This window comes from Gastrolobium bilobum, unplaced genomic scaffold (assembly GCF_033153095.1).
Source record: "Gastrolobium bilobum isolate Gb01-03AN ecotype WA unplaced genomic scaffold, APGP_CSIRO_Gbil_v1 utg177452, whole genome shotgun sequence".
Lineage (NCBI taxonomy): Eukaryota > Viridiplantae > Streptophyta > Magnoliopsida > Fabales > Fabaceae > Gastrolobium > Gastrolobium bilobum.
Window position 1 is genome coordinate 4,794 of NW_026898642.1, and position 24,349 is coordinate 29,142.

At 33.9% G+C, this 24,349-nt stretch overlaps 3 protein-coding genes across 8 annotated transcripts; 1 reads left to right on the plus strand and 2 right to left on the minus strand.

Annotated features, from left to right (window-relative positions):
- The first annotated feature begins 11,712 nt into the window (after positions 1–11,712).
- Positions 11,713–14,025, plus strand: LOC133317964 (probable mediator of RNA polymerase II transcription subunit 26b). The gene is made up of 8 exons (XM_061519877.1): positions 11,713–12,048; positions 12,295–12,363; positions 12,477–12,559; positions 12,971–13,029; positions 13,131–13,165; positions 13,270–13,509; positions 13,586–13,679; positions 13,901–14,025. The coding sequence occupies exons 1-8, from the start codon at positions 11,713–11,715 to the stop codon at positions 14,023–14,025; spliced, it is 1,041 nt and encodes a 346-aa protein (XP_061375861.1).
- Positions 14,026–15,150: 1,125 nt separating this feature from the next.
- On the minus strand, positions 15,151–21,590 carry LOC133317963 (uncharacterized). 6 transcript variants are annotated; one of them, XM_061519873.1, is made up of 8 exons: positions 20,673–21,590; positions 20,060–20,189; positions 19,855–19,957; positions 18,896–19,019; positions 17,456–17,494; positions 16,891–17,115; positions 16,674–16,757; positions 15,151–15,727 (listed from the first exon to the last, which is right to left on the minus strand). In XM_061519873.1, exons 1-7 carry the CDS (start codon positions 20,820–20,822, stop codon positions 16,686–16,688), a joined length of 843 nt encoding a protein of 280 aa, XP_061375857.1. In that variant the 5' UTR covers positions 20,823–21,590; the 3' UTR covers positions 15,151–15,727; positions 16,674–16,685. The 6 variants fall into 6 exon arrangements, 5 of the variants coding, with proteins under 5 accessions (XP_061375857.1, XP_061375855.1, XP_061375859.1 ...); XM_061519871.1 differs by having other exon boundaries at positions 15,151–15,733; XM_061519875.1 differs by lacking the exon at positions 15,151–15,727 and having other exon boundaries at positions 16,673–16,757; positions 16,891–17,011; positions 20,673–21,582.
- Positions 21,023–24,093, minus strand: LOC133317962 (pentatricopeptide repeat-containing protein At3g13880-like). Its single transcript, XM_061519870.1, has 2 exons — positions 21,716–24,093; positions 21,023–21,069 (listed from the first exon to the last, which is right to left on the minus strand). Exons 1-2 carry the CDS (start codon positions 24,008–24,010, stop codon positions 21,058–21,060), a joined length of 2,307 nt encoding a protein of 768 aa, XP_061375854.1. The 5' UTR covers positions 24,011–24,093; the 3' UTR covers positions 21,023–21,057.
- Between the last annotated feature and the right edge of the window lie 256 nt (positions 24,094–24,349).

The window sequence follows — 24,349 nt, forward strand, 5'->3', positions numbered from 1 at the left end:
ATACGTCTATCACCTACATTTAGTGCAAGACGCCACTTGCACCCACCCACAGAATCACAGTATTGTATGACGCCACATACTCAGGCTTACCGTCTAGATGGAACAACACATGCATATTATAAGGCCCTTGCACATAACAACTCAACAACATTTCAAATGAATACATGAAAACACATCATGCATATAAACCATTTCTCCATGGGGTATGGTGGAACCAACAATGGCTAAACCGAGGACACGAAAGCTTACATTGCAAGCTAACTATCCAAGCCAATAGTCCACACAAGCTCAAGGTCACCAAACAGCACTCTCACAGTCTATTTATAACATAAATAATCAATATTATTCAATGTTCAAGGTTCCCTTGAGTGATCAAAGCTTTCCATCTCATTCTAAGCGATTTTAGGCTGATTCTGCAGGAGGTATTCGAATACTCCTCGATGAGTATTCGAATACTCCAATTTTCCAGAAAGTATTTGACTACTTTCACTTAAGTATTCGAATACTACATGGTATTCAAATACTTTCCCAACAATATTCGAATACTACTCAGTATTCGAATACTACACTATGGTATCCGAATACTTTTCTTCCCAGAAAAGTATCCCAATACTCCTTCAAGGAGTATTCGACTACCAAAGGATAAGTATTCGAATACTGCACGAAAAGTATTCGAATACTTATCAGACAGAATGCAGAAACTCGAGCTGTTCATTGCATAATTCCATTTTTAAGTGTTCAAATGCAATTAGGAGTCCAATGACTCCCTAAACAGGTGTTCATTAACATATTATGAACTTAGAATCTCAGTCCTTAACTCAAATAGTCCAAGTTTCACTTTTTAAATGATTAAACAAGCTTAAACCAAGAAAATAACAAAGAGGTGATCATGGTATACCTCAAGTACTCAAAACTCTGAAAATGAGACAGATTAGGAGTCCTCTACACAACACAATGGTTCTGACTATGTCAAGCCACGAATTTGGCTTACAAGCTTGGACCTTTCAACATAAAAATGACTTCTTGAAGCCTCCAAAGACAAGGAAATGGCTCTCCCCAAAGATGACCACCAACTGTGCCCACAAACCACCACTCACAGCCACAGCACTCAGCACACAACAGCCTCTCACCCACACAATGATAACTCACACCCAGTGATAGTGTTTAGGTGAAGAAACAAAGTAGAAATGTGGTTCCTTGAAGTTTTTCTAAGGAGGAATGAAGGTGACAAATAGAGGAGAAGAGGCTGAAGGCAGTCAGCAGCAAGAGCCTCACGTAGGAAAGAAATTATGGCCTAGGGTTTTGGGCCCAAAGTCTATTTAAAGGTGCAATAAATTAATCACACAATATTAACAATAATAGTTACGCTTAGCATTTTAATCTCAAACTTTAGATTCTGAACCTAGCCATTTTTCTAGGATTTGTCATATTTTTATTTTATTTTTTGCAGCACTTTGTCGGTACGCGCTTTTATGTAGCCGATATCAGTCCTGACGCCAAATCTCATTATTTTGACCTGAAACTTGTTATGATAGTCCTATATATTATTCTAGTAATATATACACACTTTTCATAATTTTCTGGGATACTTCATCGGTACGCATTTATACCGTGGAGCAGAGTCGGTATCTGCATTTTTCGTCAGAAAGGAAACTTTCAACAATAATAATTACTTTCTATAATTATTTAAGTCTTCTCATAATTATTAAAGTCAATTATAGAATTATATCATTTATCTCATAATTATTTAAATCCATTTCCTTAATTAACGGTGCGGGTTCTTACAAGGTTCAAAACAACAACTTATTCGTATTTATTTATTAAAAAACAATATTTTAATTTTTTCCCCTATGTATTTATACAAGACTAATTCCTTTTTTTTATATAGAGCATAAATTTTTCTGCCACGAACCCAAATTGTAATATATAACCAGTAACAACCATGAAAGTAGATTAATCTGAGCTTGTGCAAGTTGATCCAAACACTACACAAAGGTTTGGAGCACATAATGAAGAGGAAAATAAAAAGGGTAAAGTTAATCCATAATTTTAAATAAATTTTAATTTTTTAAAGCTATAATAAAAAATTAAATAGTTTTAGTGGGAATTATAGAAATGAGGTCATGGGATGATATTTATTCCAAGGTTTACGTGAATATACTCAATTCCAATAGTATACGAATGAAGAATCTTGTCACAATCTACTACAATCATATGATATGTTCATCTTTGCATGTTGAAAAAGCATAAATAATTTGTCAACCTCAAATCAATATATTTTTAACATTAACATGACTTGCTTATTATGCTTATTCACATAACACAAATAATTTGGATACTAATTGTTACATTTATCAATTAATAATAATAACAAAACAATTACCCAACACAACATATATAACACCTCCATTAAAAATATGGAAAAACTGTCTATCATTTTAAAGGAGGTAAATTTGTGTCATTTTAAGAGAGAAAGAGATAAATAAAAGAGGAAAAGAGAGTGGACAAAAAAATATGAAGGTGTGGATCTCATTTCTTTGTGAGAGTGAAATGACATAAATTGTGTCATTTAAAAGGACAAACACTTTTTTCTAAAAAATATTATTAACCATGAAAATGTGAATCAAATGTTATATTTATGAGTTGACACGTAACATGTCATATATTTATCAATTAATAATAATAACATTTATCATTTTTGCGCTTTGGACACTTTACCACGCGCGCACTTTTTAATAGATAATGTATAATTTCACCGCAAATATTATAATTAAAGATGAATTGGGTCCAAAACCGCTAAAAATGGTATTAAATGTAGTGTAGTGTGGCCCTGCAATGCATAAGCCATAATAAGGTCATAAATTAAAAGTGTATCTGTCCACTTCACTTCCGAAACATAACATATCATTCTCAGTCTCAGATACAAACAATGTTACAATTTTCAAAGAATTTTCATCTAAAATTGGGCGGGAAGGGATTTAATAACACACTCTCATTCGTTCTTCTCTTTCTTCTCTTCTCCACGAAAAACCCTAGCCTAGCCCCCTTCTCTTCTCTTCTCTTCTCTCCGTTCAATCAAATCAACGACTCCCCAACAAAAATGGTTACATTTTCGTTAACATCTCTTCCTTCTAAACGATTCATTGAATCTGACTTGAATGTTCTTCTTCAAGTTTTCTTCATGCTTTCTTTCTTTCTTTCTTTCAATCAACAAAAATGGTTACCTTAGGCCGATGCACAACTCACAATAACAATACTGTTTAAGATCTTGTTCAACAATCTGCCAACTACAAGCAGCTCAACTCAAAAAGGGTGCTGACGAAGGAAGGTATTATTATCACTACTTTCGCCTCTGCTTTTAAAAACAAGCATGCATTATAAAAGAGGTTAATAGTTGTTTTAAGTTTAGTGATGATTTTCAGAATAGGAATTTTATCTTTCTTTTTGATTAAATACAGATTAGCCTTATTTTCTTTGTAGAGTGTACACAGTATTGCAGTGACAGAGCATGTGATGTAACATTTGGAGCTACGAAGATTTGCGGTAAGGATGGTATTTTGGTAAGACTACACTTGTGTGCTAATGAAGGTATTATTATTACTACTTTGCCTCTGCTTTTAAAAAGAAGAATGTATAAAAGAGGTTTTATTTACCATTTTTGTGTTTTGTTTCAGCGACCAAGACACTGAACAGAGGCATTTCTGATGGCAGCTTCCTTTACTTGCTGCTGAGGATAAGGTAACTTCCCCTCCATACCATACCTTTATTTTTTCTTAAATCCTCATTAATAGTGTACGTGTCATGTATTTGTTTGTACTCTATGATTCATTGTATCTGGATTCTTGTGTTTGTAGTGTTAAGTTTGTTGTAACTGCATCTTAGAAGCTCAGTTTCAGTTCGGTCAGTATCACTAAAATTGTCTTAGTGTGTGATACAAGAGGAATTGATACGTGGGTCACTTGAAGGAGATTGTGAGCAGGCTGAGACTTTAGTTTTAAAGAGAAGAAAATAAATAAAAATATGGATTTGGAAAATTTCTTAATAAGATTAAAGTTTAACCCTCCCATAAAAAAATAAAAAACAAAAAAAATGATTTGTGTTATTTTATTTGGGGAATAGGAGAGATATCCGTACTACTGTTGATCAGATGAGAGATAAGAGACCAGGGATCAGAGTGAGAGTGATATTTTTACATCAAAACCATTAATTGCTTTCCATTGATTGCGCTGGTTAGTCCTCAGTATTATTACTTAATGTAAAAGTTGTGATTTGACAAGAGCTTGATTATTAATTACTTTATCCAATGATTATTAATTGCGCTGGTTAGTCCTCCGCCATAAAAAATGCTTTATCCAATGATTTTGGAGGACATAAGGGCCGGCTCAAATGGTCACGTATAAATGCAGCGTAAATCGAAGGGTCATCCTCAAACAGGTATCCAAATGGGAGGTCGACAGTATTAGGCTCTTCGTCTTGTGGCCTTGACGAAGAAGGCAGATCTTGTCGTTGTTTGGTGCGTCTCTCACCTTCGGCATTGCTTGCTCTTCTGCGGCCCGCCATTTTTACAGAATACCTACAATGAAAGTGGAAACATAAGACAAGAAAGGTAAATCTTTGCACTCACAACCATACAAAATAAATGGACAACAATATTTTAGTCCTATTTTAGACCTCAACTCTCTAATTCTGACCACTATGATTATGCTCTTAGTGCTTTAAAAAAAATGCAAAATCATGAAAAGGGCAAAAATCTCCAAATCCCTAAAGTTTATCTTCACGAATCAATATGAAAAACTCAAGAGGTACAACGTTCTACCATAAAACAGAGACAAAACACGCAATGAAAATAACTTGTGTACAAAAAAAAAAAAAAAAACAAAACATAAAACATAATGCAAGTTAAAAAACCTTACCTAGCCTTTATGTTTCATGAATTAGAGCATTTTTATGGTGCAATCCACACACCTGGGGGAGGGTTTTGGGTTGTTCTTCTGGAGGACGTCCGATTTGGGGTTTGGGAGAGGGGTTTAATCGACTAGGGTTTCAATAAACCCCTCTGCGAAATGGGGGGGGTTTAAAAATATTTCTGTCGCAGTTTAATTGATTAAATAATTCTTTTAATCAATTAAACATCCCAAAATTTAATCGATTAAGGGGGATTTTTAATCGATTAAATTTGGGGTCAATGCAATTTCTGAATTTTAACCATTTAATCGATTAAATCTTCATGTTAATCGATTAAAGAGGGACTGTTTGGTGGATAGTTCTGAGTGAGGGAAAAATTGGTTATTAATTATTTAATGAGGGGCAAAAGGGTCAAAAAGTCTATATATATATATCATTTCCGCGAATATTATTTGTATTATTTTATGAACCTTTTTTTCGCTAGACCGAATTAATGACCTTAGGATTATTTGTTCTACGTGTGATGATTTTTTCATTGACATAGGCATCGATCGTAGGAGAAATATTGTGATGATTAAGTGATCTTAATTTTATTATGGGTTGCTCTCATACAGAATTTCACTATGATGGATTTCAATTTTGTGTTACGGTTTCACATCTCGGTGCCGTGAAATAACTTTTTATATTGATTCAGTGCTCTCGCTTTGCTGAATTATTTGTTATTTATTTCATATATGATATTGTCTTATTCATATCTTAGTTTATGTGAATTTTGTTTCAACCTTTGATGAAGCGTGAAAAGTGCCTGGTTTAGTTTCACAATTTTAAAAGTTTCAATATTCGTGAGACAATTATTAAAGTTTCTGTGCAGTGCAATATTATTATTAGTATTATACGAGATGGATTTGTTTTGGTTCCGTATACGTTTCACATCTTGTTTTTAGAGTTTATTTTTTCTTGTGAGTTTTCATTTTTTTGATTTTTTTGAAATCAGCGAATTAAACACATTTGGAATTTTATGATTACGATTCTGTGTTTTATATTCATGAAATGCTTTATTAAACACATTCCTGAAACTATCAGTTGCTTTATTTTGTCGTGAAGCGTGAAACTGGTTAATTGGTTTCATTTTGAAAGGAGACAACTGTGTTTCGGTTTCAGTTTCCGTGAAACTCACTTTTAGTGGTGTGTAAAATAACTATCATTATCGAACCAAACCGTTTAAACCAATTCAGATCGATTTTTCAAAAAATTCAATTCGATTCGACCCATGAACATCCTTACTTCTGGTATTGTTGGAACTTATGAATCATTTCACTTTTGTTTAGTGTTAATGTCCCGTGAATACAAGATGATTTGATTATGAAACTGTTGCACGAATAGTGTTTTGTTGAGTTTCGGTAAATCATTTTGAAATTAAAAAAAAAATTAAAAAAAATAAAAATCAAACAAGTTGCGATATGTGGAAACAATATGAACTATTGCTCACATATGTTAATATTTTAATAAATTATGTATTTATGGATTGTTAGCGTGAATTGTGGATTTTAAGATTGTTGTTCCGGCTTTTTTTTTTTTGGATGAATTGTTGTTCCGGCTTTTAGTGCAGTGCCGTTGATGTTATTGGAGTTGTTTTGACATCAGATGTTATGGTATTCACGTGATATTACTGTTACCATTTTCTAATTATTAGTTAATTCAGTGAATTATTATTTTGATATATTTGTAATTTATATTACAGAGCATAAAAAAGTTTACTGTTGAGTCAACATATTTACATGTTAATTTAACATTTATTAAGATTAAAATGAATGGTATTTTTTATGATAGGATGCATTATTGGGTCTAGTGAGTTATAAGTCTTATTTTCTGTTTCGGTGTTTTACATACATCACAACTAGGAACTTTGATCAACTAGGAACTTTGATGAGCTTAGACGAGTCGTAGCTTAAAAAGACAACGGAACAAAAAATATATAATTTTAATTGTAAAATAAATCACAAATTTACACTTCATATAAAAATTATGATTTTCTAGGCCTTATATAATTTCATTGCAAATATACACAACATTAACTTCGGACATCTCTCTGACCTACAGCTTTAATTTCATTGGTTGGCTTCTACATGCATTCTTGGAGGGGATATCTTAGAACATTAGGAATCATATGCACATTTGCATGCACAATGACTTTGGAATCACTTATTGAATATTTTTGGCTCTGCACATCAACAACAATTCTGCACTCCATCCCCCAAATTGTAAGGATGTCCAACCCTACAATGCTAGCAGGATGAATACTTCAGATGAATTAATTGATCAATACCATAAAAGATAGTTTTCATAAAGATATCTGTATTGTGTAATGTTCATATTACCTAAATCATGGAGAAACCATTGGTTGTGTGATAGATTCTGCAAAAACAGTAACACTTTGGAGGTTTAATGGACTAGCCAGCTTTCAGAATTACATCATTTGCAACTGAAACTTCACTCATATCATCATATGATTTAGAAAACATCATCCTGTACATCGGGGCCCCACGCTCTAGAACATGTTTTTCCCAATCTGACCTAACTCCAAATGGGTTTTCCTCAAGCCACGCAATTTGGCAATGCTCCAAATCAAAAGCTTACCCTTCCCATATCTCAAGAATCGTTCCTTCATCCTTATTGCTACAGCCTCTACATCAGATTGCAAAGACCTGGTTATTGTCAATAATCTAAATAAGCCTTGATATTTATAACTCAAACTATTCAAAGAATGTAAGCGGAGTAAGTCACTACTCATCACAATAAAGTGTCATTACACAGGGAAAGGAACTATAAATATCATACTGAAAACAACTATTTTCCTTTACAATGGGGTTTATTGCTCTCCACTCAGATACGACAAGCAATGATGTTTTATAAGATAAAACATAACCATACAAAGGTAGAAATAAATATAACCGTTGGATCAACATAAGCGATCTAACGGTGAGATTGACTGGGTGTCACATGGGTGTAACATAACTTGGGTGTCACAATATCCTATCCCAAAAAAGAATTACCTGATTTGGATACTCGAGTCAAAAGTTATGGCCTTTAGAAGTTTTATGATTAAATTAAATTTTTTTTTGGAAAAACAAGTGACACGTGTCACCACCTCATGAGAGACGCCCCATTTGGGCGTCTTCCCCTCCATGAATTTTAGATCAGATGACGCATTCCAGCATAAAAAACAATTAAATCAGCTGATTTCTTTTTGGATACCAATGTGATGGGCAGTGGGACATTCAATGTCTTGTCTGCCACCACAAATGGTCATTTAATTATTCGATTTAAAAAATTAAAATTCGATTTTTAAAAGAAATTTTTTTCCCACCATCCATATTTAAATTCAAAATTTTCAACCATTTCAAATTTCGAATTTTAGATCATATGACGCATTCCAACATAAAAAACAATTAAATTAGCTGATTTCTTTTTGGATACCAATGTGATGGGCAGTGGGACATTCAATGTCTTGTCTGCCACCACAAATGGTCATTTAATTATTCGATTTAAAGATTAAAATTCAATTTTTAAAAGAATTTCTTTTCCTACCATCCATATTTAAATTCAAAATTTTAAACCATTTCAAATTTTGAATTTCAGATCAGACGACCAATTCCAACATAAAAAGCAATTAAAACACTTGATTATCCAATTAAAAATTTGAATTTCAAAATCACATTTATTAATTAATTATTCTTTTATATCTGCCACCACAAATGATCATTTAATTATTCAATTTAAAAATTAAAATTTGATTTTTAAAAGAAATTCTTTTCCCACCATCCATATTTAAATCAAAATTTTAAACCATTTCAAATTTCGAATTTCCAACATAAAAAGCAATTAAAACACCTGATTATCTAATTTATTTTGTCTGTCAGCTCTCTTGATTCTTGATTGTTATGATATTTGAGTCAAATATATAACAAGATAATGTCTTTGTTATATCATTATTGTGTATATATTATTTAAAAAATAACCATAACGAAATTGTGAATTGAATGACCATCAGGTCTTCAACAATTGTGAAATTTGTTTTTGTTTCTATTGATCTCCATGAATAGAGATCGTGAATGCATGTCCGTGAAAAGAGTTTTCTTTTTATTGAATTTAAAATTTCGAATTTCAGATTGTGCAAAATAAATACATAATTTCGAAATTTAATTGATAAACCATTTAAAATATCGAATTTTAGATGAGATGACCAATTCCAACATAAAAAGCAATTAAAACAGCTGTTTTCTTTTTGGATACCAATGTGATGGGCAGTGGGACATTAAATGCCTTGACTGCCACCACAAATGGTCATTAAATTATTCGATTTAAAGATTAAAATTCGATTTTTAAAATATATTCTTTTCTCACCATCCATATTTAAATTAAAAAATTAAACCATTTCATATTTTGAATTTCAGATCAGACAACCAATTCCAACATAAAAAGCAATTAAAACACCTGATTATCCAATTAAAATTTCGAATTTCAAAACCATATTTATTAATTAATTATTCTTTTATGTCTGCCACCACAAATGGTCATTTAATTATTCGATTTAAAAATTAAAATTTGATTTTTAAAAGAAATTCTTTTCCCACCATCCAAATTTAAATTCAAAATTTTAAACCATTTCAAATTTCGAATTTTAGATCAGATGACCAATTCCAACATAAAAAGCAATTAAAACAGCTGATTTCTTTTTGGATACCAATGTGATGAGCAGTGGGACATTCAATGCCTTGTCTGCCACCACAAATGGTAATTAAATTATTCGATTTAAAAAATTAAAATTCGATTTTTAAAAGAAATTTTTTTCCCACCATCCATATTTAAATTCAAATTTTTTAACTATTTCAAATTTCGAATTTTAGATCAGATGACGCATTCCAACATAAAAAGCAATTAAATCAGCTGATTTCTTTTTGGATACCAATGTGATGGGCAGTGAGACATTCAATGTCTTGTCTGCCACCACAAATGGTCATTTAATTATTCGATTTAAAGATTAAAATTCGATTTTTAAAAGAATTTCTTTTCCCACCATCCATATTTAAATTCAAAATTTTAAACCATTTCAAATTTTAAATTTCAGATCAGACGACCAATTCCAACATAAAAAGCAATTAAAACACTTGATTATCCAATTAAAATTTCGAATTTCAAAATCATATTTATTAATTAATTATTCTTTTATATCTGCCACCACAAACGGTCATTTAATTATTCAATTTAAAAATTAAAATTCGATTTTTAAAAGAAATTCTTTTCCCACCATCCATATTTAAATTCAAAATTTTAAACCATTTCAAATTTCTAATTTTAGATCAGACGACCAATTCCAACATAAAAGGCAATTAAAACACCTGATTATCTAATTTATTTTGTCTGTCAGCTCTCTTGATTCTTGATTGTTATGATATTTGAATCAAATATATAACAAAAATAATGTCTTTATTATATCATTATTGTGTATATATCATTTAAAAAATAACCATAACGAAATTGTGAATTGAATGACAATCAGGTCTTCAACAATTGTGAAATTTGTTTTTGTTTCTATTGATCTCCATGAATAGAGATCGTGAATGCATGTCCGTGAAAAGAGTTTTCTTTTTATTGAATTTAAAATTTCGAATTTTAGATTGTGCAAAATAAATACATAATTTCGAAATTTAATTGATAAACCATTTAAAATATCGAATTTCAGATGAGATGACCAATTCCAACATAAAAAGCAATTAAAACAGCTGTTTTCTTTTTGGATACCAATGTGATGGGCAGTGGGACATTAAATGCCTTGACTGCCACCACAAATGGTCATTAAATTATTCGATTTAAAGATTAAAATTCGATTTTTAAAAGATATTCTTTTCCCACCATCCATATTTAAATTAAAAATTTTAAACCATTTCAAATTTCGAATTTCAGATCAGACAACCAATTCCAACATAAAAAGCAATTAAAACACCTGATTATCCAATTAAAATTTCGAATTTCAAAACTATATTTATTAATTAATTATTCTTTTATGCCTGCCACCACAAATGGTCATTTAATTATTCGAATTCTGAATTGATTTCAAATTTTGGATTTCAATTTCAAATTTCAAATTGGAATGATGGGAAAGGATTTGGAAATAAAAAATTAAATAAATAATAATAAATAAAAAATCAATGAAAAATTAAGTTAATCATTTATTGTGGCAGACAACTCATTTAAAAAAATATTGTTAAATAACAAAATTATTTATATTGTAAAATAAATTCAAAATTTGGAAATAAATTAAATGAAAAATTATGTTAACAATTTGGAAATAACTCAATTTTAAATTCGATGAGAAGTTTTATTTCTATTACCGAATCCGCTCCAATCCCTAGATACGAAAAGATAATAAATTTGGAAACTTTCTTGCCGCCGAATATTAATCCAATCAAACCCAAGATAGGGAAAAATAATAAATTTGCAAACGTCAAGATACCAAAATATAATAAATTATGCATTGATTCCGGATTCCACCCTTAATCATTGCTACGACCGCGTGATTTTTTTCTTTATAAGAAGCATCGGAGGAGAATCCTATTGTTGTCAACATTGGTCAATTCATTCTCATTCTCTGGTGATTGCTGGGTTATAACAATTCATTCTCATTCTCATTCTCTATTGTCGTCAACAGTGGTCAATTCATTCTGTGGTCAATTCATTCTCTGGTCAATTCATTCTCTGGTTTTCAATTTTTTTTCAATTCATTCTCTGGTTTGTGGTTATTTTGCAATGACCATGAAGTCTGAGTCACTGGATCATTGGAGGAATTACTTTAGCACTGCCAAGTCGTCTGATATATTCGACATCATTCATCATTCCATCATGGTGGCAGCTTCGGATTTCCCCAAGGAGTTCAAGCTGAGGAGAGATGGGATTGCTGAGAGATTGTTCTCTTGCATGTTGACGACTAAATGTTTGGGGTGTGAAAGGGTGGATCATGAAGACGTTGATGATGGGCTTGCCCTTGAAGCAGGGGCAAGTGAAGACGGCAAGGTCAACAGCATTAGAGATGGCCGTGGAGAGGTTTTGAGGATCCAAAAAGTTCTGCTTAACTTTAAAGAAGAGGTATATCCTCTCTCTTCCTTTCTCTTTTCATTGTTTTTTTTTTCTTCCCTTCTTTATGTTCTGTATCAGTTCTTGCTTCTTTGTATTGCAATTTACTTGGATGGTTGATGAGATTTTTGAACGGATAGGTTTCTGAATTTATGAATATGGTTTTTATTGGATGGCATTTTAGTACTTCTTTGAAGGTTGAATTCTTTTATGTCCTCTGGTCCCTGATTCATGTTGCTTTGTTTTGTGTCACAACAGTCTGACTCTGTGTTATTTGAGTCATTGAGGAGGCTCCAGCTGATGGAACTCAAAGTGAATCTTCTAGAGGTTTGAATTGAACCATTTCTTATTACTCGTTCAATGAGCCTACAATTTTTTCCTTGCTTTTTCCAGTGCCCTTTTTTTTGAGTCCTCTAATTCTCAAAATTTAACTTTGCCAGGAAACTAAGATTGGAAAGGCTGTCATTCCTCTCCGAAAGCATGGATCAAAGGATATTAGTCAACTCGCACGAACTCTTATTGAGTATGAATAAGTTTTTCCTGGATATTTGTTTTTCATTCATGTATCATTGGCTTGTTTTACAAAGATAAATGAACCTGTTTATCTTCTTCTACATGGATCAAAGAAATAGCTTGTAACCAGTTTCTTTGGTTCCAATTAGTGGTTTGCTATTCTGGTATTGTGTGTGTAAATGAAGATTAATACAATTCACTCACTGTTGTTGCACTGACCCATCTGTAATTCTCTGTCATCAACCATCAATTATTAGATTTAGTTAGTCTGAACCTGTTTCTTAGTTAATCACACTTATGGTAGCATGTCTCTTCTGCTTAAAAGTCAGCTATTATTTATTAGTGTACAAGTTGAGATGTGGCATCTGTTTAATTTGTTCACTTGCATTCTAAACATTTTCATAATTTATTGACTTTGTAGTTGCTGGAAAGAAATGGTAGATGAGTGGTGCAAGGCTTCCACTACCACAGCTATTGCAGGTAGAAAAAAATAATTCTGCTTTCATGTGAATAACCTGCTGCTTTTTTATCCGTTTTAAAATTAATAAATGTTTAAAAGCGGTTTTATTAAATATTTGTAGCTTCAGAAGGCACTCCAGATTCTGTAAATCCATCTGTTCTTGATGAAGGACTAGCTTTTGCTTTACAGTTCTAGATTTGAATTCCTCTCATCTTAGAATATGATTATGAATGGGGAATGTTTTTTCAGATCCTCAACAGAGTGGACAATTCAAATCTGAGGCTTCCATTGAGCCATCCATCACTGCCAAGGACAGTAAGAGTCAGCAACCAAGGAAAAATGAGGTTGCTGTGAGGCTAAATAAACCAGAAACTGTTGATAATTTCCCTGTCAGACCCCCAAAATCAACTATGCAGCGAAAAAGCAATATGGAGCCAAAGATGCAGCCAAAAATAGAGAACAATACAATCCCAAAGAAGCCTCCCATGATTCAGAAAGATGTAAGAATAAAAAATCTCTCTGTGCATCTAATTTTTAGGTTTGAGTTCTCTCTGACCTTGAAATGTTGTTTATCAGAAATCCAAGCTTTCAGATGAAGAAGCTGCAGTCCAAGTAAAGCTAGAGGCCACTAAGAGGAAAATTCAGGAGCGTTATCAACGAGTTGAAAATGGTTTGTCATTCCTTTACCAAAATCAAAGTCCTAAACTCCTATCTGATTTTAAGTTGTTAGAGTGTCCAGTAGTTTCTACATTCCTAGAGAATCTTCTACACTAAAGTTAATTGCCTAGAATGTTGGATTTATCTTGTCAACTTTCAGATGATTTTTTCTTTATTTGGGGGCACATTACTAAGTTCATAATTAATTGATGAAAGTTTCATTGTTGCTTGCAGCTAAGAGGCAGAGGACAATACAAGTTCTGGAAATAAATGATCTCCCCAAGCAAGGGAGTGGCCAACGAAATTCACATTTCAAACCTGGGAATCACAATAGGCAGTGGGCCAATGCACGAAGATAGAGGATTTCCAAGCTTTAGCCATTCTGTGAATTGAAGATTGATCCATTCACCATGATTTCAATACATAAACTCATAACGAGCCTCTTTTAAGGTTTTAGCTATTGCAATGGGTATTAAGTTCCTGATTTATGTATAGGCAACCATCAGTGATCTTACTTGGATAGAGCTATTTTGATCGAGAGTATATAGAGCTTTTTTGATCGAGAGTATATAGGAATTTTAGGCAACCATCTAAACTGCTTTTTAGTTCGGTTTTGTGGCTTGTTATAATCCATATTTAGAAGACATTGGGAGTACAATTCATTCAGACGTGGGGGAATTGTAATTTCATCTGCATATCCATCTGTAAGTGCTCAGTACTAGCAGTGATGCATATATTTCTTTTATGCAATCACATGGACTCATTGCTATTTATTCTGTTTTAGCTATAACATGCAATTTTTTTCCTAGTCATTTTGTCATGCTGCAAAGGTTACAAAGTCTCGCTATGGAGAAGAACATTGGAGGGAATGAAGATGGGCCTTTAATGTGCATCAGGTTGTCATGTTTGCCATCATTGATGTGCGGCAGTAATCTAACAAAGTGTTCTAGATAAACACCCAAAGGCCTACTGCAATCAACCATTCATGTTTACTGTCTTTGCTGTAGGGTGTATGAAGTGGGTATTTATGAACAATTTTGTTTATTTCTATAAAGTAGGCAGTGTGGTTTCATGGATGTAATATTGTTGCTATTCTTATGTAGTCTAAATTGTGTAAGTTAATATTGCACAGTGATATGTAAACAAGTTTCAAGTCACTTGTCCTTGACATTCTGTACTGAAGTCCTCTTTGATATTTTATTTAGTAAGATGGTTATCAACATGAATACAGTTGATGTTTAATCTGTAAGTGGTGGTCATACAGTTACTGTCTGTACGCAAATCCTTTTACTGTTTGTGCTTGCTTCCTATTATGAATGAGTAATATCAAACAGCATTTTACAGGGCAGTTGAGGAAACAAATGCTTTTGTAATGGCACCGATTAGCAATGAGAAATATCAAACAGAATGGAATGGTTTATGTATTTTCAATGCAGTAAATCAATGAACAGCAACACAAGTCAATGAACAGCAACAGTACTCACTTATATTGAATATTCAGCAACTGAGGATGTAATCCTCTTACAACATTTGCAAGGAAATAGTAACAGGATTCCAATTACACTATTAGGACTGTGTCCTTTACAATAGTTTCTGACAACCTGTAACAATTATGGCTCTGCACAAATATAAACTAACAACACTAGATGAATGGCACACTCATGCTTATCCAATTACAGACTCCTTTCCTCCACACTGAACCTCACAAAAAAAATGGTGCTATCTTGCTTGTGACTTGCGTTCCCTGCCTCATGGTTTCTCTTCTCATTTGGTGTTTGCACTGTCTTTAATTCATTTCTCACTACTTGGGCTGCTGCTGCCATCCCTTGGGCTGCTCTTGCTGTCATGAAGTTCAAAATAAACACGGATTGAAGGCCATCGTATCAGTAGGTACAAAGAAAATCCATGAAGTTATTTCCCTTCTGAGGAGATTCATACTGGGCTATCATTATGAGAGACCTGAAGTCTCCAAGTGACATACTGGATATATACATAGTTGATTCCCATAGCAATTCCAAAACCCAAAACTGATGACAGTAGTATTGCATAAATGGCCGTCAACTGCAGCTGCAACAAAGTCAGAAAGCTTAAGCACATCAAGGATACACTGAAAGTAAGTCAAGTAATTAACTAGAGAGCAGGGATTTAAGGTTTATTTAATTATTTAAGAATTAACAACCAGCAAGCAGGAAGTAACACAGATGAATCATGGCAGTTACTACTTGAAAAAAATTACTTCTAAACAAATAATTATCCAAGCTGCCCTTGGCCAAAAATTCATATACCAAAATTCGGTGATCATCCTCTAAGCAGTAACCAATCAGTTTCACAAGATTAGGATGATACAGCTGCCCCAGGTAGTTGATTTCTGTCTATAGTATATATATATAGAGAGAGAGAGGGGGGGGGAAAAGGGAAGAAAAGAAGGTCTACTAACATTATTGCCATCGCCACCCTTTAAATACACAACCAAATCCACCTTCACCCACCACACTATCTGGACGAAAGTTTCTTGTAGCAGTTCTTAGCTCATTGCCATCTCACCCTATAGTACATTGTTTGGTTGCCAAAAGTGGATGAAAAGGAAAAATTCTTACATGAGAATATTTCTTACTCCAAAAAAAAAAAATTCTATTGTTGAAAGAAACACATTTTTTAGTTCCCTCAGGATCTTCCTAATCCTACATTTATTCTTAACAATTAAAAGTAGAAAGGGTGATTGAATTGAAGACAGTGGGAAAATCCTCACAGAAAAAGAAGGGATTTTTCAAGTTTCAATAACAAATTACACCCTCAGATTTTTAGACAAATTCCCACAATCAAACAAATAAGACTGTTCCATTTGATAACTATTTTTATTTACTTTGGATACTTTGCTAAACACAACATAACTCATCACATACATAGTATAGTATTCATTTGAAGCAAGTCTTTCTTGTGTTTGAGTCATACATTTAATTCATTTGAGTAATACAATATTTGCAGGTGACTGTCCCTGTTCAATTACCTCTACAAACACCTAGTCGTGCGGCTGACAAATATATTTGTCGACAATCAGAAGGGGAAAATGTGAATGGTTCTTTCGTACAACCTGAACAGAGAGAGAATAATGTAAATGAACATTACTTTATTAGGGTTCTTAGAGGCATTCATTGAACACCATTTTTTGGACCACAACAACGATGATACCCATAACAAAAAAGAAGAAACAGCGATGAGCATACCTCTTGCGGTGGTTGCCTTGAGATTTTTAGACAGCCATGGTTCTCATCTATCATGCCCTTTCTGTCGAAACGCTCCCAAGTCGGCAGTCCAATCCAACCGATACTCACTGTGGAACACGGCCTGGAGGTCGGTCCCCTTGTGAAGGTTGCAGGGCGGAAACATTGACACAGATAAATAAAGGAGACTCCTCCATATTTTATTTGTTCTCTTTTTAAGAAATAGTCCTTCGTTGCCAAAAACCAATTTTTTTAATAAATATTACTAAGAATTTCTTAATTTTAGTGCCAATCGCGTGATTTTCATTAAATTAATCAAATAATTAGTCAAGCTATTTTTCAAAACCTTTTCTTGATCGCAATAAAAAACTACATACACATTTATTTCGTGTAAAAGGTTAAAGGACTTATTATTAGTTATACAGTGATTATCAGTCAAAGGTATTGAAGCTGAATTGAATAATAGAACTAATAAATCATCAAATATATTTAAATTTGACTTCAAATACAAATGCACTATTATACCAGTGACAAAGAACATATTGATTGTGATGTTCTGAAAGCTAACCTGCAAACGTCGCAAAAAGGGCTTTTGCCACCGTTCTTGCTGCCCCCCAAAACATGGCAAACAAGGGAGAAAAAAGCATCAATATTTTTGGTAAATACTGACTAATAAAAGCAAATAGCAAATTACAATCGATTATAATTTAGATAATAGAACTCATAGGGGGATAATATTAACTCAGTACTGTATAGGTATCTTGGATCTATTGTTTAAAGTGATAGAGAAAAAGAAGATGTAAAACATAGGATTCAAGCTAGGTGGATGAAATGGAGAAATGCTTTAGGTGTTATTTGTGATTGAAAGGTGCCTCTCAAACTCAAAGGAAAATTTTACTGCACAGCCATAAAATTGACAATGCTTTAACGTATGAATGTTGGGTAGTAGAAAGCCAACAAGAGCATAAGCTAAGTGTTGGAAAAATAAGAATGTTGTGGTGGATGAGTGGAAATAAAAGTCAAAATTTGGAACAAATGCATTAGAGAGAAAGCAGAGGTAGCACCTATTGGGCAAAATATGGTAGAATCTGGCCTAAGATCATATGGTCATGTGAGAAGAAGCCCTAATAATAAGAGTTGATCAAATGGAGGACAACCCAATAATTAGAGTTAGACGGAGACCAAGAAAAACTTTAAGGGAAATCATTAGACTTAGGTATCTAAATGGCGTTTCTGAAGACTTTGTTTATAACATAAGACAAAGGAATCTTTTGAAAATATAAAGGATTTTTTCCTTGAAACATATAGCCATTCAAGTTCATTCATTATTTCATACTAAAAATCTGTGAAGCCTAGGTTTTGTATTTTCTGGAACCTGGACTTGTAGTACCAGCTTTTTTTCAGAATACCACCCTTTTCTGATTACATTGCATAACTTATTTTTAAAATATCACTCTTGCTCTCATAAATTTGATTTCTCGGAGGTTTAATGATAACTTCATCAAGTGAGGTTCTCCATATGCACATTTGAAAAAGAACTTTTAAAAAGTTTGATTAAAGTATGTTCATGCCATCATCTCCGGACAAATGGCAAGTAATTTTTTTAGCATACAATAGCTAGAACCATTAATATGAAATACATCTTTCCCAGCTCATACACTAATGATGAATCATTCAAAAGCCAGAGGAAAAGTGCCTGTTCTTAGTAAACCAAGTACAAAATAATTAAGCATTAATTAAACTTAATTAATTCTAGCAGCTAGACCAACCAACATACATCACCATCAATATCCCCTGTATTCCAAACAAATTGAAGTTGGCGGTCAATAAACCCAAACAAACAGCAAGAAAAAATTGAGGGAAAAGAAAAATAAATAAGAAATAAATAAATACATAAGTAAATAAATAAATATAGGAAAGAAAGATTAAAAAGGGTTGTTTGCAACATAGGAAAAAAACGGATTTGAAAGATGGATTTTGAACATGTAAAGACACCATAATTTTTTACCTCAATAGCAGTATCAAGCCACAATTGCACAGGAATTGGTGAACCGAGAGTAGGTGTTATAAGTCCAGCTCTTTCACGAGCTTTATGATCCAATACCTCCAACTTGAAAATAAGACTCTCAAACCTATCCATCAAACATTTTAAATGAAAACTGGAAGAAAAAGACAGCAGCATATGTAATGCATAGCTTATACTAACATTACAGGATGATATGAAAAGATATGTGGCAAACAACCAAAAATTCAATGGCATAGAAGACTGACTCAAACCAAATGAAAAATCCTTGTTAGGTTGCACCAAAAGGTTTTCAGGACAGTCACATGTCAGGCCAAACCCAAAATTAAATATAAACCACTTTATAACACTGACAAAACATTCTGTTGGAAGTCTAGAACAACCACTTTCTATGTGTAGGATCCATATTTTGTTGATTTTCTTTAAAATAATGCTACTTTGATTCTAAATTCAAAATCTACTTATTAATTTCTATTATTCTATATAATAAAAGCTAATTTACTGTCACAAAAATAATAGTAAAATAATTTGACCAAACCATGATCAATAGTACCACATTCATTTCAAGCAAATACATAGCTCAGAAGACAAAAAAATGAAAACAAAACAGCCTCTAGCAAAATAGTACCACAAACACACACACACTCTGGAATACATAGCTCAGAAGACAAAAAAGCAGTCTGGAATACATAGCTCAGAAGACAAAAAAATGAAAACAAAACAGCCTCTAGCAAAATAGTACCACACACACACATAATAGATAGATAAAAACCATTAAACTGAAACCAACCTCTAGCAACCAGAAATAAATAAATTAACTGAAATAATATCAGAATTCAGTCTAAAAAGTTACATTTCAGGTGTCAGAATCTTCCTTTTTTCTTCAACCAGAAATAAATAAATTAACTGAAACAATAAAGTCAGAATTCAGTCTAATAAGTTACATTTCAGGTGTCAGAATCTTCCTTTCTTCATTAAACTCTAAAAGCCAATCCTCATCTGCATTGTCCAAGTCATACTCAACAAACTCTCCAATCTCAGCCCGAGCTGCAACAAATGAAAGAACTTACAGTGCAAGAATTGAAATTTACAAAAGAACCTTCCAAAATTATTTCTAATATAAATAAATGATCTATCTAGTGCAGGTACCTCCTCTAGCCCGCAAATAGGAAGTTGGTTGAGAGAAAGTGCAAGAATAGTCCCTTTCGTATGTATCCACAACAACATACTGAGGAGTAGGTATTTCAGCAGCCAATTTCTTGCTGGGAGCTTGATGTACCTGAGAAAAATAAATAGAAATTACTGATAAAATTGACAATATTTCTATAACAAATACCTTATCAACTGGTTTCTTTCCTACTGTTAATTTTTTTATAGAGGAGCAACATCCATGATTACTTCTGAATATTTGAAATTTCAACTACCAAGGCTTCTATTCTGCACAATATTTATTACTTATTTATCATAGAAGCAAATGAGGTAATCACGACTCAGTAAATTAAAATAACAATCGTGCAGGTTAACATGGTGTACATCTTTCCCATTTGTGCAAGTGAAGGTCTAGTGAGATATAGTATAACAGCCATCACATTGATGCTAACTACAATCTAGCATATAGCTGGTAACTATTAGAACACTGATACAGATAATCCAAAAATATCCAGATTTAAACAAGCCAACATAGTGGCATACACCAAAAAGTTATCAAACAGAATAACTGGGAAACATGGTGCATTAACATAACACCAGGAAGAGCTCATACCTCATTTTCAACCTCAGGAACAACACGTAGCAATTGCGAATTACGGGTAGATGCGGGTGCCTCATCATCTTCAAAGTCCTTGATGGACTTGACAATGGGGAGCTTCTTGTGAATGTCAAGTGGTCGAGGCCTGAAAGACAACCTACTCATTTCTACTCATCTATTTATTCCCCTCTCATTTCCACTGTTTTGAGTCTTTTGATGCCACCCCTTCTTTCTATCCCTGGTTTTGAAACCACAAGTGACAATTTCTTAATCCTTGTGAAGCTAAAACCATATCAACACAATCATACCCGTAATTCGCAATTTAGGGCAGTGATAGAAGCAGAAATTGTTTAACAGAACTGTTCCATGGAGTAGATTCAGAAGGTGGCCCATCAATTTCTCAAGATTGAAGCTGTAAGTTGTCAGAACAATCAACCAATGAAAGTTGAATACATAAAGAAGAGAATAATAACAGATACAAAATCATCCACCCATTTAGATAAAGAACTAACAGACTGTCTTTGGGGGCCAGAGGATAAGCCAAAAAATCTTCGGTTGGGGGATTAGTCTCATCCTTTCTCCGGTTGCGAAGCTTAGTGCACCCACTGTTACAATGAGGGGCTAGCCCAAACGGGCCGTACCCCGAGGGCATGGTGCCCGGAGAAGGTTGAATGGGGATACCTCCTGGCAATGTACCAAAAAAAAAAAAAAAGAACTAACAGACTGAGGTATTTGTTACTTTTAGTCTTCTCAATCTAACAGATAAAAATCATCCACTTCAGGGAAATAATAAACTATATCATAATCTCAATCTGTTACTTTTAGTCCCTCTTTTTGTTAAACGGAGGAGACTGTTTGGCTGAGGGGCTTGACAATGCCCTTCCTTTCATTAAATACTGCCAGGTATCATTTCTCCAATCCCTCATATGACACCAGACAAAAATATGCTATTCAAGGAACTGATCTTTCAGCTACCAGTAATCTTTACAAGAACAGCAACCTTCTTTGAAATGATGGAAACGAATAGTATCTCGAAGAATTATTTCTCTCTTCTCCACCTTCGAGATGAGCTTCATTGTTGTATGGCAATCAGAGCAAACTCTCAAATTCTTCATCACCCTCACTGGTGCTGATTTTGGTAAAGAAATAATTCCAAAAGTTACAGCTAACTTTTCACTATGGTGGTTCATGCTTATGGTGCTGCTGAATTCAGATTCAGAGATGCCCAAAGGAAGCTTCACATTCTCGAAGCTTATGTTCTTTATTTTTGCCAACATTCCTTCCAACCGTGAATAAATCAATTGACTCATTGGATGAGAACAATCATCCACCAAAAATGAATGAACCTTATTTCCTACCTCAATCCAACTTATACCAGGTTCCTTTTTAACTCCTCGGTCTTGCATGAGCTTCCTAACCTCTAAAGCAGGCTTCTCTTTCCCCGCATCATTGTAGATGTTGTAAAGAAGCACATAAGATGCAGCTGCATGAGGTTCAAGCTCTATTACTCTGTCAGCAACACGTTTTCCCATGACAGTGTCCTTATGAACCCTGCAAGCACCTAGCAAGGCACGCCATATAACTGGGTCATCCTCAAAAACTGAATCAAAAATAAAGCTTTGGGCATCCTCTAGCCTTCCTGCACGCCCTAAGAGATCAACAATGCAAGCACTGTGCTTTACATTAGCTGCCATGCCATAATCTTTCTTCATGATTTCAAAGTATCTTAATCCTTCTTCAATGAGACCTCCATGGCTACAAGCAGTTAGGACCCCAAGTAATGTGATCTGGTTGGGTTCAATTCCAGAAACAGTCATCAACTCAAAAAGTCTTAGAGCTTCCTTAGCAAAACCATGTTGTGCGTAGCTACAAATCATTACAGACCAGGATACCACATCAGGTTTCTCTGTCTCTTGAAAGGTCCGCTGAGCGGAATCTATGTCTCCAGACTTTGCATACATGCAAATCTGTGAGTTTTGAATAATGGTAAAACTTGCAATACCATATTTTAATGCATAACCCTGGATCTGCTCTCCAAGTCTTGCTGCAGCCATATCTGCACAAGCACCCATCACACTTGATATAATGAACTCATCTGGTTTCCTTCCAGAAGCCAAAAATTGATGGAACAAAGACAATGCATTTTCGAACTTTCCATTTTGAACATAACCTGCAATCATGGATGTCCATGAGACAACATCTAATTTAGGAGTTGAATTAAAGCACCTTAGCCCATCTTCCACTGAACCCAAAAAGGAGTACAAGTCCACTAATGAACTGCCAATGAATTCATTGGACTGAAGATTGTTCTTACAAATCTGAGCATGAATTTGCTTCCCAACCTCAAAATCTCCAACAGCAATACAAGCCTTAAGTATGCTCGAGAACGTAAATTTTGAGGACTTCAATCCTTGCCTTCGCATCCTGCAGAAAAGACACAGTGCTTCCTGTGCATATTCACTAGAGATTGTCTGTGCTTGCAGGAGTCTAGCAATCATGGCATTACACATGACATCATTTTGGTAGGGAACATAATTGAAAACCCGAATTGCATCCTTTAAACATTCAGTCTTGGCATACATATCGAGCAATGCAGTTCCAACAATGACACCCAAATCCAAACCAAGCTTGACCGTGTATCCATGAAGCATTTTCCCATAACAGCTCAAACTCCTCTTCGCACAACACACCTTAAGTACACTTCCTAAAGTATAAGCACTAAACATCAAGCCAGACCGATGCATTCCCACAAGAAGCTCGAAAACCTCTTGTTCACTACCTAACCTAACATAACCAGCAATGAGTGAATTCCAAGAAACATCATCCAATTCATCACAAGTCTCAAACAAACGCCTTGCCGGCTCAATCCGGCCGCATTTCGAGTACATGCCAATAAGAGAATTGATCATGAATACCATTCCCTTCAATCCACTCACAACAACCAAACCGTGAATCACCTTCCCTAACTGCACATCCACAGTGTAACCACAAACGCCCAAAACCCCTGCATAGGTAAACTCATCAGCCCCAACGCCAGCCCTTCTGGCCTCACCAAACGCGTGCAAGGCCTTTTCATACAATCCCATTTGGGAATATCCAGAAATCAAGGAGTTATATGAAACAATGTTTCGTTGGGGCATTTCATCAAACACGTTCTGGGCAGCATGCAAGTGACCGAGCTTAGCGTACAAGAGAAGAAGATTGTTGAGCAAGAAGGGGGATGGTTGAATTGAGAGCTTGATGATGTGGGCATGAACGAGTTTTCCCGGTAAGGGGGACCCGCTTCTGATAGCTGAGTGAACCAGTTTGGTGCAAGTTGAAGGGTTCAGCTTTTGGAGCAGGGACATGGACATTGATACCACTTGGTGGGGAGGGATTAACCCAATTACAGTTCTATATCATTTAAGAATAAAGTTAATCTTATGATATGATAAAATTTAGATGATAATAGCATTTTTAATATGGTTTGATTGAATAAATACAGGAGAAGCGATATTTAGAAATTGATTTAATATGGTTTGACTCTAATATAATGGTGGTAATTTATTCAGAAATTGATTAATTAATATAATTTAATAAATTATTAGGTGAAGGGAAGTTAATAACTGAAATGGATAGTAAATAATTTTGATCTTATATTAGAGTTAAAAAAAATTCTGTAAATATATATGAGATTAATATTTCTTTTGTTA